Source organism: Archocentrus centrarchus, chromosome 19, assembly GCF_007364275.1.
Source record: "Archocentrus centrarchus isolate MPI-CPG fArcCen1 chromosome 19, fArcCen1, whole genome shotgun sequence".
Taxonomy (NCBI): domain Eukaryota; kingdom Metazoa; phylum Chordata; class Actinopteri; order Cichliformes; family Cichlidae; genus Archocentrus; species Archocentrus centrarchus.
In genome coordinates, this window is record NC_044364.1 from 19,890,914 (window position 1) to 19,909,752 (window position 18,839).

Sequence of the window (18,839 nt, forward strand, 5' to 3'; positions counted from 1 at the left end):
CACCGAGCAGCCGCTGTTTTGATGTTTGTCAGTCTAAAAGAAGACGACTCTGTTGTCTGAGGACGTTTTTAAAGAAGTCTGCATCACATGCAAATCTTCATCTCCGCATTCAGCCAATGTCAGTAAAAGCAACATTTCAGCATTTAGGCGTCACAGTCTTCAATGAGCCGCCCTTCACGGGTTGACACCCGTCTGCTGATGAAAATGTCAGCTTGGATTTGATTCTTGGAAGGGTAAAGACAGAAGAGGATGGAGCTGAGCAGATATTAAATGGCTGTTTTGAACGTTCAGACAGGAAATGAGAGATAACGCTCTTCACACACAAACCAGATAAATGCTGATGCACCTGAGCTGTGCATTTGTGTCGAGGGTGTCACAAGTGTACTGGTGCATAAAAGCTGGAGGGGAAAATAAAGCTTCATTTTCAAGAGATTTCAAATCACGCTGTGTGTGTGTGAGCGTGTGTGTGTTCAGTGACAACAAAGCTAAACTCTTAAACAGAGTGAGGAGGAACAGCAGGACACCACGCTGCTTCAAATATTCCAATGGATGGAGGGATCTGGAAGGAGGAGGTCGCCCTTGTCCCAGTTTCAAAGTTTCAAGAGGTTGGATCTGTCAGCTGACTGTCTTCCAGGTTTTGGCGACAGCACAGTGGTGCAGTGGTCAGCACCGTCACCTCACGTCCTCTCCGTACCTGCGTGGGTTTTCACCAGGTACTTCACGTTCCTCCCACAGTCCAAAGACATGCACGCTAGGGAAACTGATAGGTGTGAATTTAAGCATCTCTCTGTCTTGGGCCTGTGATGGGCCCAGAGACAGCTGCTATAGGCTCCAGTAACCACTCAGTTTATCCAAAATATTTAAATAAATAAAGTGGTTCCTGAAAATCTAACAATAAACTTTAAAATAAAGGTTAAAGTCCATGTTTGATTAAACTTTAACTCTTTATTTTTCCATTGCTTATTTTCCTCACTTTTTCTGATGCTTCCTCATCAACACTCTGAAAGATTTCCTCTGATTGAATGAAATCTGCTGAGCTAGCAATCAATTCCTACTGTTTAATTTCTGCATGAGACCTTCATACAGTACATTTTATTTACATTTATTCTAATTTTTATGCTTAAAGTTTGAACCTAATAGGAGTTTTGGACCGTGTTTATCTGTTTTGATCGCGCCAGTTCAATCCTGCACCTCCTGCATTCTTACTCATTAAAACACAGAAACAGCTGTTCTGTCAAATGCACATAAGACATTTTTCCATTAGTTTGCAGAGATCGTCAGAGATGATGGTGGAACAAGTGAGTAACGCGACGTAGTGCATAAGAAAGAAAGGAAAATATTTAGAGAGGCCGTATTCCGCTCATGTCGAACTTTATTATTATTGTTTGTGAACTCTGCTAGAGCAGCTTTTTATTTGCAGTACAGAATAATCCAGATTTATGGTATTTGGGCCCCTTATGCAGCCCCTCAGTTTATCCTCTGTATGTAAGAAGTTATTTTAGCTCATATCACTAAAAGCCCGCTTCATTGTGATTGGCCAGCTGCCTGTAGCCTGCTGAGGGGCAGCCCTCAGTATTTGTGACTTGTTACAAATAACACTAACAAGTAAAATAAATCTATTTTAGACCAGAATAAATGATAAAGTGCCATTAATTGCTTCAATGCATTTTTGTAAGCTATAAAGAAATATGAGTAGCACTCAAAAAACAGAAGCCACTTCTGTGGCCACCACTGGAACAAGAGAAACATGACAGGAAATAAGCACAGGCCCAGTTTAACGGAAGTTTCTGGTTCAAATTGGTAACAAAAAATTGTCTGCATCGTAGATTAATACTAAAATCAGCCAAACTATTAAGAAATACATATGGACTATTTTAGTAAACAAAAAAGTGTTAAACAAACCAGAATGTGTTTAATATTTTAGATTCTTCAAAGTAGGCACCTCGAGCTTAGATGACATATTTGCACATCTTGGCATTTTCTCAGTCAGATTTATGAGGTCATCACCTGGAATGGCTTTCAGTTAACAGCTGTGACTTGTCAAGATTTAATTTCTTGAATTTCTTGCCCTCTTAATGTGTTTGAGACCATCAGTTGTGTTGTGAAGAGGTAGAGCTGGTATACAGTGAATAGCCCTGTTTGAGTAATGTTCTAATCCATATTATGGTAAGAACGACTCAACTAAGTAAAGAAAAATGACCGTCCATCATTACTTTAAGAAATGAAGGCCAGTCAATCTGAAAATTTTCAAGAACTCTGAAAGTATCTTCAAGTGCAGTCACAAAGACCACCAAACATTATGATGAAACTGGCTCTCATCAGGACCACCACAGGAAAGGGAGACCAAGAGTTTCCTCTGTTGCACAAGATAAGTTCATCAGAGTTACCAGCCTCAAAAACTGGAAGTTAACAGCACCCCAGATAAGAGCCCACCTAAATGCTTCACAGAGTTCAAGTAGCACACACATCTCAACATCAACTATTCAGAGACGACTGCGTGAATCTGGACTTTATGGTCAAATTGCTGCAAAGAAGTCACTTCTAAGGACGAACAACAAGAGGAAGCTTGGGCCGAGGAACACAAGGAATGGACATCAGACCAGTGGAAATCTGTCCTTTGGTCTGATGAATCCAAATTTGAGATTTTTGGTTCCAAACGCCATGTCTTTGTAAGCCGCAGAGAAGGTGAGCGGATGGTTCCTACATGTGTATTTCCCAAAGTGAAGTATGGAAGAGGAAGTGTGATGGTATGGGATGCTTTGCTGGTGAATCTGTTGGTAATTTATTCAAAATCCAAGGCACACTTAACCAGCATGGCTACAAAAGAGTGACATGCCATCCAATCTAGTTTGCACTTAGTGGGACCATCATTTGTTTTTCAAAAAGACAATGACCCCAAAACACACCTCCAGGCTATGTAAGGGCTATTTGACCAAGAAAGAGGGTGATGGAGTGTTGTGTCACATGACCGCACCTCCACAATCACCTGATCTAAACCCAACTGAGATGGTTTGGGATGAAGGCAAAGCAGCCAGCAAGTGCTCAGCACCTCTGTGAACTCCTTCAAGACTGTTAGAAAACCATTTCAGGTGATTACCTCATGAAGCTGACAGAGACTGCTAAGAGTGTGCAAAGCTGTAATCGAAGCAAAAAGATGACAACTTTGAAGAATCTAAAATCTAAAACATATTTTGGTTTGTTTCACACTTTACTACACGATTCCTTATGTGTTTCTTCATAGTCTGGATGACTTCAGTATTAATTTACAATGTAGGGGAAAAAAAGAAAAACATTGAATGAGAAGGTGTGTCCAAACTTTTGACTGGTACTATATATGTAATGGAATTATGCAAGAAATTGTACTGCAAGGTTAAAGAGGAATATGTTTCCTTGAATATTGATTTAGGCAAGATTTGCATGAGTCATTTTGAATTAAGTGTATAAGCTGAATGTTGGACTTTTAGTGTTTAAGGCTTCATCTCTGGGATGGAAAGTGAAGGACGGCCACTGTGAAAACCTTCCAAGTGCAGGTGGAAAGACTTCAGACTTCCTGATTAGTATTTCATCTTCAGTAGCTGTGGCAGCACAGACCCTTGGGTGATCACAGCCTTACTCTATCGGCTAATCACTGTTCTGATCTGATTGGCTCTGATCGAGCTCCTCCACCTCTGATTGTGTTGTTCAGACGTGAATGCCGAGCAGCATTAACGGCCAGATGCTTTAAAGGGAAACGAAGCCGCTGTCCGGTGAACAAAAAGGACCGAGCCGCCTGTTTGTGTCTCAAACTGCAGTTGAGTCTTTGAACCTGAAATCCCCACACAGAGGGGCGATGATGGCTGAATCACGAGATAAAAAGAGGCTTCGGACTTTGATGTTGGACCACTCGGGTTTTATCGAGGTGAAGACGACAACAAAAAGAGGGAAAAAATGAAATGCTACTTTTGATCTGATGCCTGCAGCACTGGGTAGGGAGCAAACACTCGCCAACACTGTTGACACCACTCACACTTCAGCACTCAGGTGTTTTTGGGTTTCAGTGGGGGAAAAAAAAAAAGAGAAACACATCACTGCTGAGCCTGTGAGGAGGTTTTAGAACTGATTCCCCTTTGGTCACTTGGATTTTTAAACAGCATGCTAAAAGAGTTGAGGCATGAATGCTGAAAATTCACTAACTAGAAATGGATCTTTCTGTTACTAATATAGTCGGCTAATTAACCATCTTTAACCTTAAAGCACCCTCTTTCAGATCAGAGGCCCGGATCTCACCAGCCAAGCAGAAAGAAGCTTTTGCCGTTGGGAGTGGAAGAAAGGCACCGAGGCCCTTGGAGGTGAGCGTACCGTAAACTTCACATCCTTTCGATTTTTCAGGAAATCATCGCTTCACTCACATGAAGGTCAGAAGGTTGAATTACTTTAAAGTTACATTCCAATCTGAAGAAACGCTGGCAATAAAAAGCATTTAATACATGAGGAAAAGCAGTTTTGAATAACAAGTGTTCAGATTTAAAATTTGAATAGTGAAGCAAATGAGGTAACGTAAGCTGGAGGATCAACTCAGGCACAGGTTCAACAACTGGATACGCTCCTAATCTATAAATGAAATGTCAGGTTGCAGTCGCTTGTTACTGATCCGATCTGTGCACATTTACAGGAAGTGATGAGAAGATCAATCGGATAAGCGAATACTCTGTTTGCATCTGTTTTTTTAATCCAAACAGTTCAATGGGAACGTGATCAATTAAAGAGAGTAAAAATATTTCCCACTTTTTATCACTTTTCTTGTTTTTCCAGGTTACTGCGTTATGAAATGATTGTTTTTGACCCTGTGAAGGGTTGGTGACGGCGTGTTTGTTCATACAGCACGACTCATGATGAACTCTGCTTGTCTGGAACATTAAATTACCGCCAGTCTGAACTGACTCTGGTTCAGCCGGTTCGCTGTGATGAAGGGGGTCAGCAGCATCTGTCCAGCTTAAAAGCTGCTCATTAGAAGTCTGTGGGCAGTTTATTGAGTTGTGCCAAAGTTCTCATAAAGGTTAAAGGAACCAAGCAGAAGTTTGAAGAGGCAGAATCTGGCAAACTAAATTATTGTTATCACTCTAACGAGGCAGCTTCATTTCCGTTTTTTTTTTCTTTAAAAAGGTCACTAAAACAAAGAGTTTGACTTCAGTGAATTTCGGTGATGCTCAGCCCTCTGTGAGATCAGGAAGATTAATTTTTTATTTCTGAAATGTCAGGGTTTGTGAGTGAGCAAAGAGGTTTCACATCTTAATTCGGGCCGTGGTGGTTTGTGTTCTTCTTGTTCTACAGATGGGTGAAAATGAATTGTGGTATGACTGTTATCAAATTTTGCCTCTATTTCTATGGACAGGAAATGTGAGTGTTCTGCAAAGGGCACGTCAGTCTGTAAGCACTTCATTTGTGTTCATGTCATAGACACACAAGTACTACAATTTCATATTTTCTGGCATCGTTCATGCTTCTGTCTCTTCTTCCTTCACCTGAGAGCAAACATTTTGGAACAAAAGCTGACAAAACATTTACGGTCGGACTACAAAAAGGTTCACACAAATTACAAATCTGAGAAAAATAAAAAAGAAATCTGCATTTTAAAGGTCTGTAGTTTTTTCACATTTTTATTCCTTCATGAAAAAAAAAATTAAAGTGTTAGTCTGCCTCTGAACACTTCTCATCTCATAACATTTAAAGGCCAAAGGATGTACTCACTTTTTTTTCCACATAATGAAAGGATATATGGTTATATATGAATGAATAAAAAAGCCATTTTCCAACATGTATAATCACAGATCACAAGCAGGGTGAGCTGAAGCAGCACTGCAGCTCAATTCAACAGCATTAACACAAACCCAGTGCTAACACTGAGGGTTCAAAAATGAAGCCAATGCAGAGGCCACAAACTGCAGTTCCATCAGTGTCCACTCGAGGCTCAGTCAGTCCCCACAGACTCCCAGACATTTTGTACAAAGGAGTATTAGGGCCACATTGAGAAAATAATAAAATTGTGCATTTTGAGAATAAAGTCAAAATTTCGAGAAAGAAATTGAAATGTGCAGATTTAAGTCGTTTTAAGTCCACGTCACGTCTGCTATAACCTCCAGAATGTCTTGTATTATGAGTTAGTGAAACTATACTTTAAAATCGATTTTAGTAACAAGGAACTTGTTTCTCTTTTAGTACACAAACACGATGTTGTGATAACTATGAGGATGTTAAAAAGATGGTGCAGAAAGCTGCATCGGCTCAGAAGGAAAAACCACACAAACTGGCAGTTGTCCAGTGCAAGGATTTCGATGATTGCACCTTCATGCAGTACAGAGGGGATTGTTTGCAGAATCACAAGGCACAATAGGGGACTCGACACACGGGGAGTGGCATCGCTCCCTCTCCATTTATTTCCTATGGAACTTATGCGATGAGGCCACAATCGCTTCGCACACGTTCCATAGGAAATGAATGGAGAGCAAGCGACGTCCCTCACCATGTGTCGAGCCCCTAAGACAGCTGATCAAGATGTTTCATCTACCCAAGACATTTTGTAGAGGGTATTGTGGCCGTTATTTGGCTTGAAATGATGACTTCAACTTTTTTCTCGAAATTTTGACTTTATTCTCAAAATGCATGATTTATTAATTTTTTTCTCAATGTGGCCCTAATACTCTGTTGTAGTTTTGGACTCGAGATATTTCCCCCTTCTTAACTGTACAGGATGTTAATGTCTCTATAACTCACCTGTTTAAATAGGATTAAGGCTCAAAGTTTACATTATTAGGGGCGTGGCTCTTTGACTAACAGGTGGATGGTGACGCAGGTGGATGTAGTGGCTAGCTGTCTGCTAGGCTTCAGCTCAGCTAACTGCTGTCTCTGAACTGGACCTCTGGATGCTGTTTGCGCTGTTGGAGCATTTTAATGCAATTATCTGACCAATAATATGGCTGCTGTGCACTTCATTGGACTAACATCCATAAGAAATTGTATTACTTCAGTCTGCTTTACATTGAAGAATCAAATGTTAACATTTTTGGTAAATTCACAAATATGTTAAAAGTTATTTTTCTGATAAATGATTAGGTGCAAGACTTTTAGGTAAACATGAAAGTTAGTGGTATGTTCTCCAATCAGCTGTGGGAAGGATTTATAATGTAAATTATGTGTTGTTAAATCTTCCTATATTACACACCTGGCCTGCATTGACTAAAAACATTGTGCACCTTTTTAATAGGGAGGCTTTAATATTTGTTGTCTCATATTTGGTGAGCGCGTTGGAGGAGTTACTCAATCGGGCTCTATATTTATATAAAACCCACCGTATTAAGGAGTCAACAACTATAGCTGCATTTCTTACATAACACACGTTACATATCAAACTTGGTTATTTTTAGTCCTGAGAAATTTATGAAACATTTTGCAATATGCAAATCACATTTGAACTTTCAACATTTGCAAACTTTCCCTCTCCTCAGCTTTTAGACGAGTTGCAAAAATCTGCCAGCATTCCTCGCAACGAGGCCTGAGGTCAGCGCGTTCCTCGGTAACAACGGGAGTGTTAAATGTTAAAAAAGAGCAGGGAGGCAGCAGGCGCTGCTTAGACATGACTTTCTAAGGGTTTTTTTTTTTCAATGCATTAAATACTTGAACTCAGCCACTGTGGTGTCACTTTTTCATGGAGGAATATTCAAGCCGAGAGCCTTTCCAGCACAACAGTTGAGCCTCTCCATTTATCAGGAGATCAGCTCCACTGCTGCACCTTCACACCATCCACTCTTGGGGTTTATTAAATCAGAGTGGATGAGCAGCTCCTCTCTGGCCTCCAACAGCACTGATTTAAATCATCACTTTCTTTATTTTGCTCCTTAAGATTAAGAATCTGTGAGAGAAGCTCCTGAGGTCAAACGAGCAATTAACACGTTGCTGCAGTGGAGCAGCAGCCATGTTGAGCTGAGTCAGGCGTCTCTTTAAGAGACAAGCTTCCTGTGGACAGAAAAATACACTGTGTTCACTGCTAATTAGCTGCCCACAGAGCCCGACGAGGTTACTCAGTTAAAATTGTACAAAACTCATCTTTAGATGTTATAATTTATTCAGCAGAAACTGTTTCAAATGTGTTTATCAGCGTAATGAGGAAACATTTTTTAATTAAGTATCCACAAATTAGCTTAATGTCTGGTCTCTGTTGTTAAAAATCTTTATATGCCCACGGCTTCTTTGTGGTGGGAAAAACTAAATACATGATTTCTAGTAAACATAATTTGGTGGCACACCCACATTGCACGATATGTGGGGGGGAAAAGGCTCAGCGACTGCAGGCAGGTCTGCTTGGTGAATTTGTGTGTTTTCATTTCACAAGAGTGGATATAGACAGATATAGACTGTATTTAAATGATGGATGGAGCCACCGTGACATCACCCATATGAACTTTTTGAAACCATGCGTCACAAGTAGGGGGGCAGATCTCAAAAACAAGCTGAGGGATGCTGCACTCTCAGGCGAGCAGCTTGTCAATCATCATCCTTGTGGACACTGATGGGACCGTAAGTTACAAAATGACCCTCATGTTGTATTCAGAAAGACTTAAAACCAGCCACTGAGAACATTAACTCATCAGGAAAGTGCTTACCGAGCTCACAGGGCAAGTGCGGATTCTTTTTTGTAACCAATGAGTCGCCCCCTGCTGGCCATTAGAAAGGCTTCAGCACTGGCTTTATGTTTCTTCATGTTTTTACTGACATTCTGCTTTGTTTTTATTGTTTAATCAGGATGTATTGTTACAGCTACAGTTCACCTGATCTTTCCCCACCAGGAGAAGCTGCACTGCAAGTCTCTAAAAGCCCGAACCCTATAAATGTACTCTTACTGGACTCTGCTGTGCTGTCCTTTGGCGCTCAGCCTGACCTCAGATCATAAAGACTAAATGAACTTCCTCCAGTCCAGCTGATAAAGACTTCAGGGAGTCACTCGCTCTTTTATTTACCGTCTGATCGCTGATCCTGACGAGCCGCTGCTTTACAGAGTTGGAGGGTCAAAGCACCAGACACATAACCAGACACTTGTTGTTTCCTCTCGTGTGCCACTGACCCATTGCTACAAGGCAGTTATTTACAGTTTGGACATGAATAAAAGTGTTCAGTTTTGCAGGAGACACAGAAACCTGTGGTACTTCGTGTTCCACAGAGCTCAACGTTTTCCTGTCTGGCCTCACGATTCTGCAGCCGGATCGAGTCTTTGGATGGTTTTTAAAATATTTTCTTTAGAACATTAAGATGACCAGGACTGTCTTTTGTCATTTTCATGATTTTTATGGACTGAATTTCTGGGAGTAGCCAAATGGCCTCAGGGTTTCATCTATCCTTTTCGCAGATGATGTGGTTCTTTTGGCTTCATCAGATGGTGACTTTCAACTCGCACTGGGGCAGTTCACAGTCACGTGTAAGGTGATGGGAAAGAAAATCAGCACCTCCAGTTCTGAGGCCATGGTTCTTAGTTGGACCCCTTTGGGGACACGTTGCTGTCCCAAGTGGAGGAGCGTTACTATCTTGGGGGAAAGCAGAGCAAGAGCTTGACAGACAGACTGGTCTAGAGTCAGCAGCAACATGGACGTTGTACTGATCTGTTGAAAGGAAAGCCATCAGTTTACCGGTCGATCTATGTTGCTACCCTAACCTATGACCTTGACTGAAAAAATGAGATCAGAGTTACAGGTGGTGGAAATGAGTTTCCTCCAAATGGTGGCTGGGCTCAGCCCTAGAGATGGGGTGAGAAACTCTCATTCAGGAGGGACTCTGAGTAGAGCTGCTCTTCCTCTACATGGAAACGAGCAACGTGAGGTGTTTCAGGCATGTCCTGAAACATGTCAGGAGGCCCGGGTGCAAGCCCACGACATAGAGGAGAGATTATCTGTAAAATCTGCCTGCAAATCTATTCATAACTATTTAATAAATGCTGGTAACGGTCAGACAAAGGAAAACAATCACATAACTTCTTTGGTGGAGGCAAAATGAAAGAAAAAAAGATCCAAAGTTTAAAGCCAACCTCTGAGCCAGCGTGCTGTCCGGTATGTCCTGTTGAATTAATAATATAGATCAGTTCATTTCCTCTGTCTTTGATATCTAAGCTCTCTGTACTGTTAGAAGCAGGAGCAGGGTCAGTGTCTCTGGTAGGGAGTGTAGTTTGTAGCAAAGTGTCATTGGGTGAAGGAAAGAAAAACATTAATACAGCAGAAATTCAGATGCTGTGCATGCCTGCTCAGAGCGCATAATGTGCTCATGTATGAAAAATGCATGTGTTTACAAGGCCAGGAGCTGCAGACAAACACGCTCCGACTGCTGCACAGCAAGCTGTTAATGTCAGGGGGAGCAAAGGCATACAAAATGTGTGCAGTGTGTGTGTGTGTGTGTGTGTGTGTGTGTGTGTGTGTGTGTGTGTGTGTGTGCGTGCACTGTGCGTGTGTGTGTGTGTGTGTGTGTGTGTGTGAACCTCACCGTATAGCGTGGTCCATGCGTGACACAGTGAGGTACGCTGCCAGGTTGGCGGTGTACGATGAACAAACTATGAGCGTGAAGAGCCACCAGCTGCCCATGACGATCCTCAGAGCCACTGAGCCGACCACACCGTCCCCACCTGCACACACACACACACACACAGAAAGCGATTACACACAGGTCATTACTCAGGCGCTGGGATTTCCGAGTGTTTTCAGATCTGCTACGTGTTGAGTACCCATTTTGAGATCACACAGGTGTTTGTGGACACGAACTGGGGGGGGGGGGGGCTCAGACCTGTAACCTCTCAGTTACAGGTTGCTCTTGGTGACCAGGAGGCCACCTGCCACCTGATCTAAACAGCAGGTGAGAGCGGCGCTTTATCACAGCGAGTGGAGAGGTGGCACGGCTGCATCTAATCACACCCCGTTAGGCCTAAAAGGTTTCCCAGGCAACCTGCCAGCCCATAACAGATGCAGCTGGGTGGCTCTACTGGGAAACTGTGTGTGTGTGTGTGTGTGTGTGTGTGTGCACGTTACTGCTTGAGTGTGTTTGTTAAAACGTGGATCCAATTGTGGGCTTGCACACATGCATGTTTCTCAGGTAACACTGTGTTCTGTCTTGTGAGGACAGTTTTAGACCTTGAAACTGAGGACATTTAGAAATGAGAGAAGATTTTTGAAAATGGGGACAGTTTTGAAGAGATATGAAAGCAATGTAGGATGAACAAAATGTTTTTTTTCTATTAAATAACTTCTTGGAAAGTGATCGTGGAAAACCTTTTGGAAAGTCATGACATTTAAGACATTTTTAAAGTCAACCAGTGATTTTCCTGCAGCTTTCTGAAGACTGCTCAGAGTCCTGAAAGATCCTTTTGTTGGAAAATTTAAATACACAGGAGGGATCAGGAACACCTCCCCTCTGTAGATTCTAAAAAGTCTAACAGTGCTTCTTTCACTGCCATCTTTTCGCTCACCTTGCTGTACGAACGCTCCGTAAACAATCCAGATGGCGCTGTGGAGGGTGCCTGACCCCGTTCCATTAGCCGGCTGACCGGGAGGTGCACTCTGGGAAGAGGAGCGCAGCGCCTGCAGCCTGTTGAGGAGGAATATGAGCACTCCCACCACTGGGATTGCTGCGGCGATGCAGGCCCAGACAGCGAGGTCGAAGGGTGCAAACAGAGAGAAGATGTTGATCTTCTCTTCGGGCTTTCGCAGCAGGATACCGACGCTGTAGTCGAGGTAACGCTTGCTAAAATCGACAACGTTCTCCCGTTCCGGTGTGATGGTGATGGCGGACACAGCCAGGTCAGCTCTCTGCATGAGAAGGGAGGCGATATGTTTTGAGTCTCCATCACGCTCGACAGGACAGCACCGAGTCTGATGAGACGGAGTGTAAGAGAACAGAAAGGCAGTAACTTCTTATTCTACCTTGTTGATGAGATCACCAATCATGCCGTTCCACGAGCCGTTGGGAAGCCGAGTTCCGTATTTACTATCTGCTACCTGAGAGGAAAAAGATGAAACATAAAAATCTGTGAATTTATTCCAACATCCCACAACCTTATTTATAACACCCCAAAACCAAAAGTCCAGATTTCAGAGACTCAGCCTCATGAGGAAAAATAAAATGAAAGCTGTTCATCATCCAAAGCTCAACATGCCCCAAGACCTTCAATCAGCACATGGTTTGTGGTGTTATGAGGAAAACACACCACAAACGACTGTGAGACATGTCTATTGACAGCTAATGAATACAGTGAAGAACAAACACGGCCTGTGGGTTAGAGTTCAGTTTCCTGAGAATGTTAGTAACACATTCTGGATTCAAAGACCTCCGAAGGTGCCCTGTGGTATCATCCAGCAGACACTGGTGCTGTGTACCGAAGGTGCTCATGTTTTGGGTGAATGGGAACTGAACTTAATATGTTTGAAACTGAAGAAAATGACAGTGAAACCCAGAAAAGAAGGCTGGAGCTGTGAAGAACAAACAATACAGCTTGAGCATGGCTCGTGGTGGTCCTGAAAGCACTGGAACCAGATGTAATGTTTGAAAGGCTTTGTTATGCATGAATGCAGCGAATGGCAGATTTTTCAGCAAACTGCGCCTGCCAGATTTAAAAGTCCAAACATCAGCAGCAAATCTGAACCATCCTAATGAGTTAACGCGAACGGCCTGATTTGAGAAATATCTGCGAGATGAAGACAAAAATCATTAATCAAGAAATCATTAATGAAGAGTAAGACCATAATAAACAATGACAAAGTGCAAGTATGGATAGCAAAATGCTACGTGAACCCTACATTTGCCCAGATATTGCATCACTCTGGAGCAGCTCGGCTGGGTCACTGACTGCTGCTGGGAGGTCAGGAGGTCTGTGAGTCTGGGTAGGCTGCTGACAACTGCCTGAGATCCTCTGCAGTGGGACTGCAGCAGCAGCTAATGATTCACATGAGACAGCTGCAATAACCAAACTATTTTTGAGATTTTTATATCATTTTTTTGCTCAGGGATACATCACAGAATGTTGTAAGTAGAACAGAGCAAAGATAAGATAGCTCTTATTGTGTTTGACTCAAAGGTTTCCTTAAGGTGACAGGAGCCAGTCATCCGTGATGTAAAAGTACAGACTGTGTGCTGTGAGTTGGTCGACTCTTAAATGAACATCCCCTTAGCAGTAAAAGTATACTTACAGCTTAGACACAAGAACTGTTGTATATTAGAAGGGAGCCGCCATGAAGCATTGTTGAGGTTGGCCAGCAGGGGTGCTTATGAAGAGGTAGCATGGAAGGCTTTAGGAAGAATGTTGCAGCTGGATGCTAAATTCTTCTAAATTGACTAGCTATGGTATAAAATGGCAGGCTAATGTTACCACTTTATTGAAGTGCCAGGATAACATGGCCTAATGATGCATTGTTTATGTGGTAAAACATACTCTCATTGATTTTACTGGCTTTTAGAAGTATTACAGTAATATACAAGAAAATCAGTGTTTGAAAAATGGCCATTATTAGGGGGATGACAGGAGGAGGTTCAGGTGACCAGGAATAAATCGCAGTAAGAAAAGTAAGAAATGAACATGAGCTAATCTGTGTCAGCTGAACTCTGTGGTCTTCATACATTCTGTTATACAGCTCCAGTTAAGGGTTTCTCCTTTTTGGACCAGTATTTGTAAAATACCTCACAGCTGACCGGGAGCTAACCCCACAAGCTGTTCTGAGTCATCTCGCACTTGGGAGCTTCTCAGCTGAACCTGCCTACCTTTGCACCTTCTCTTCTGTTTATTTAGCATCCCAAACGCTCAAATATGTCACGATTTCTTCACTTGATCTGTGAGCAGTGATGTAAGTGATGAATGCTTTGGCAAATCTGTGTATTCAAGAAGAAAGCAGAAACACTGTTTGTGCTTTTCTGCTGCTTTTGCTTTTCTCAAGTTTCCAGAGTAATGTCACAGGTTATTGATTATTCTTGGGTCCAGATTTGTTTAGAGACACCATAGCAATCACTGCCCTATTAAATGGTTAGAAATTATCTGAGGAGCTTCAAGAAAATGTGAGTTAGATATTAATTAAATTAAATCACAAGCGTTTGGTCAGCCCTACCTGATAGATCTCATATTTGAAGCCCAGGATCTTGGCGAGGGCATCCAGGACATCAATGGAGAAGCCTTTATATCGCTTCGGCTGCCCGAGGATGTTCTCCGCCACCATGACAAAAGGATCCTCCTGCAGTGAGAAAGAGTGGCAGGAGGGGTTAGCCTCAGCACTGAAGAAAAAGACCAAATGATGCTGTGTGTTCAACAAACTGAAGCTCTGACACTGAGTTTGATTCATTTTCAGTTTGGTTTAATGGATCTTAGAAATATACTTAAAAAAAAAAAAAAGCAAAAATATCCAAGAGCTCAGGTTATATTCAGGTTACTGATGATACAGGTGAACTAAAGTGAAACTCCAAGTTTAGACCAAATACTCAAAACAAGCTGAGTTGATGCCACCTTTAATGTGCTGGTCTGCAGTTTTCTGAAACGCCGCCACTTCATGCCAAAGTGACGAGACGACTTTTTTTACTTTTTGGCAGCTGGACAGACTCATTTGCAGCCTAAAATATTAAGCACAACATGGAAATGTAGTCACCTGTTACAGTGGCATGTCATCCACTGATTAAATGGCAAAATAAAATTGTTCCATCTATTTCCAAAGCAGTTCCAGCTTTTAGAGGAGTTGGCGTCAGCTCTTATAAGCACAGAAAGTACACATTTTGGCCACAGGTGATGTATTTAGGGGATCTACTGTCATAATTTCCAGCTACATGTTTACTCTTGGACACTTGAACAGAGTTCAAATGAATCCTTATGTATGTGATGCCGGGCCTTGATATACTCTCTCTTTCCATCCGCAGTCTGACAGCTGTTTTCTCTCCTCCCCTTAAGGCCAATCTCCCTTTAAGCTGACTTTGTTCTGACAGAACTCCAGAACATGGAGCTGTAATTACCATGTTAGGAACACACTCTGTCCTCATTATTGTGAAGTCACATCTAACGTGAACATCCACCAGCTGAACAGTAATTTTATTATATATATATATATATATATGACAGGAAATAAGGAAAAGGTCCACTTAAATGTTGCAGGTTGGGTAATCAGGCATCATCTCTGTGAATAGTTGTTCAAAATCAGAGTTCAGAGTTTGCCAATTTAGGGAGCCAGAATATAATTATAGACAAACTGCAAACACTTAGGCAGTGTTTGGAATTCCTGTTCAAAGGATTATGTTATGTTATTTAATTAGTTACTCAGATCACGATTACATTAGTGTTATTTACTGCTTGGATGCTCTGGCCTGGAACAGAAGCACTGAAATGGAAGAGAAGCACTCCCTCAGTCTCTTTCAGCACTGCTTCATCACAGATAGTGTGACACGAGCTGCCACATTGGAACAATCACAGACTCCAAAGGCTGTTATTGGGCCACAGGCCACACCTTTACTCCAAGCAGAGCCTAAAACAACACAGTACTGGAAATAAAAAATGGTTCATAGAGGTACAAAGTTGCTCTGTAGAGAAACACAGGTGGTTTGTATCTGCCTGTGTGGTGGTTAAAGTGCTGTGTCAGTGCTGGTAGCCGGCAGCACTGAGACCTGGAAGTGTTGCATCTGCAGTGGAGAAATGACAGGGTGAAGGCATTAGTCTCGCTCGGTTAGACCTGCATCTCCACGCTGCTGTGCCAGCACAAGAGGAAGTGCTGGAGGAACCTGCTGCTGGTGAGGGAGCAGGGCATGAAACACTTGGCTGTTTGTATCTTATCACACCGACAAGAGGAGCTGCTTAAACTGAGGTGTTGGATGGGGAAAGAAAGTGTTGAAGGAGAGGAGACATGAAAAAGTGTGGAGACTCAAAGCAGATTGACCACAAAGCAGTTTTTCTACTGACTGAGGGTTTTTTTTTTTCCTGTGGATTATCTGAGTTGTATTTTGTGTGTTGGATTATTTTTATGATATTCAGAGATTAAAGACTGAATTGAAAATGCTGTAATAATAGCAAATATAACAAGTTTGGAATGATTTACTTTCAGACCTTCTACCTTAACACAAAGAGCACAGATGTAAACATGGAGATGCTGTTGACTTTCTATGCAGAACCCGGCCCTGGGCTGCAAGCTCTCTGAGCTACAGTGAGTTTCAGTGAATGTTGCTAGACTTTAACATTTAGAAAGTATCCATACACCAAACATCTGGGCTGGGAACACCTCGAGTTCTCCTGGGAGGAAGTGGAAAATTCTGCTGGGGCAAGGGGCATCTGAAAAACCCTGATTACTCTGCTGCCACTGTGACCCAACTTCAGATAAGCAGAAGATAATAGATGAACAGATGAATGGATATTAGCTTTTTGTTTTAATAAGACCCATCTGAAAAATGTTGTTCGGTGAATATTTATATATGTAACAAAAGAAAGAGAAGAGGTTTTAGTTTGTCAGAATATCCTTTTATGAACAGGGAGTAACAGAGTGATTTTCATAGGTTAATTAATTTTTTTAGTTATTTTTTGAAGTAAATAACCTATTGTTATTAAAGTCCTACTGCACTGACTGTGTGTAAAGGTGGCTTAAACCTGCATTTCTTCTGATGACCATCAGGAGGCGACACTTTTGGTCCCAGCAAGAAGAAGTTTATGAGAAAACAAACATCTTGGCCCCTTGAACTCTGAGCTCAGTAAACATATTTATGATCAGCATATGGTCTCAGTCACTAGTTTCAGTTCTTATTGAATAAAACATGATGGTCATTTTGGAAATCACAGCTCCCCCATTGACTCAAATAGGACACTAAAGCAGGGAATGATTGAAGGTTGGCCAACTATGTGATTGAAACATATGAGCATTCGGTATCCCTTGGTTTCTCAGTTAGCTCAGTTAGCTACAGTAATAAGTAAAATTACGTGTACCTGCAATAATTAAACATATTTTGGATTTCCCTTCTTTTATCAGTGGATGTTTTATTGTCTCTTGAAATGCAAATGTAGTCAGAAGGTTACAAACTGACTTCACAGAAATCACTTACCAGTAACGTGACCACTTTGACTGTGACTCCCTGCATGCCGTTCTCTATCCGACTCTCCTTCAAGCTGCCGTTCAGGCCGTGAACCGAGTCCCACGTGGCGAGCTGCAGAGCAACAGGACACAGACTGTAAATAAACAACGTACAGTTAACATGTCAGTGACATCGAGAGATTAAATCAGTTCACGTGTCCGTGTGTGAGTAGTCCTCCCAGGGAACAAAGAGTGGTGGAAACCTCATGCTGAGCAACTGTCAATTAACCAAATGCTGCCCAGCTCACAGGCTGCAATTTCACCATTTATTCCCTGGCCTCATCAGATTTCAGTCTGCCGCTGCAAATTAGATGGAGACAATGAGGCCAAAAAAGTAAATAAATAAATAAAAATAAGAGACACAGCCTGCCAGCGAATCACTCCAGCGTGGCTTCATTCAGCACATTTTCAGCCACACAGTAAACCCACCTGACCTAATTAGGTCCCAACAAAAAAAATCCAGCAAACCTCTGAAAGGCCCGAACACCATCCCAGGAGATGAACTCAGAACATCAGGAGCTCATTCATACACTTTCAGACTGCACGTGTGTGTCAGACCATCAGAGATCCTGTGATGTCTCACTTAATGTCCTCTTAGAGATTCTTTCCTTAGAAGCTTAACAATCAAAATGAAGTGTGTTAACACAATCATCTCACAAGAAGAATTCTTCATCCCTGACTAAAGTGTCCTTAATACAGCAAAACACTGCAAATTTAAAACATGAGAATGAAATGAAGCCGGATTCTCTGATGTGCCACAAACACGTGACAAACTGAGTCAGAATTTAGATTCTATGTGATTCTGAATTAAAAATGTAACTTTAAAACTCATTTGAACTGCTTCAGTTTATTATTTTATAAATCTTAAATGGGAGAAATAGCTATTTTATTCAAAGAATTTTATAAAACTGTTCTGTTTCTTTTTTTTTTTTAAATCAATCAATACATTTCTCACAAAGTCAAACAGCTTCAAACCCTTTTCCTGATCTCTGCCTTGCCACAGCTGATTTTCAGACCTTAAACAGGTGTGCCGGGATTAAAGCAAAGAGAAAGCACCTGAGCAAAGAGTCTGAACCCTGTGGGAGTTACATTTCTTTTAACGTGTTTATTGAGCTCAGTTTGATGAGGAGGAGTCTAAATATTTCTAAAATGGAATCTTGAAATTTTCTTGAACTCAGACACAAAAAAACAAAAACAAAAAAAAAATTCAGACACTTACTGACTTCTTTTTTTTTTTTGGTCAAATCAAACTGTCTAAATTAGATTGCTTCCAATTTAAAATCCTAACAGTTTTCCACTCAGTCCACTTTAAACGAGCTTCGGCCCAGAAAGACGGCGGCGTTTTTGGATCATGTTCACATATGACTTCTTCTTTAACCCGTGTCTGTGGATGGCACGGGGAGCCCATGCAGTGATTTCCAGGACAGAATCAGGCCTGTTTTTACTGCAGTGCTGTCGGAGGGCCTAAAGTATTCAGTTTTGGCTTTTTGAGTTGTTATGATGTTTAAATAATGGCACAATACGTGTTCTGGCTTAGTTAGCTGGCTTCTGTGCTGTGTTTGAGTCGTGACGAGCCAGCTTGAGTGATGGGTACATATTCTGTTCTTATACATTCAGGTAATAAATAGCAGCACAAAAATACAAACAAGCTTTTGTCCATCATTTCCCAACGCCACAGAGCCAAGTGGCTGTTTGATGGTTGTTTGATGTTCAGCAGCTTCCTTACAGCTGCTTATCAAACAGCCTTTAATAAACGCT

The 18,839-nt window shown here is 41.8% G+C and overlaps 1 protein-coding gene across 1 annotated transcript in view; it reads right to left on the reverse strand.

Moving 5' to 3' along the window:
• Positions 1–18,839, reverse strand: part of grid1b (glutamate receptor, ionotropic, delta 1b) — a 687,574-nt gene that overhangs the window by 40,443 nt on the left and 628,292 nt on the right. The window contains exons 9-13 of the mRNA XM_030755811.1: positions 17,053–17,154; positions 14,100–14,222; positions 11,928–12,002; positions 11,474–11,813; positions 10,498–10,636 (exon numbers count right to left, since the gene is read on the reverse strand). Of these exons, the coding sequence (XP_030611671.1) occupies positions 10,498–10,636; positions 11,474–11,813; positions 11,928–12,002; positions 14,100–14,222; positions 17,053–17,154 (779 nt within the window). The remainder of the gene's footprint in view (positions 1–10,497; positions 10,637–11,473; positions 11,814–11,927; positions 12,003–14,099; positions 14,223–17,052; positions 17,155–18,839) is intronic.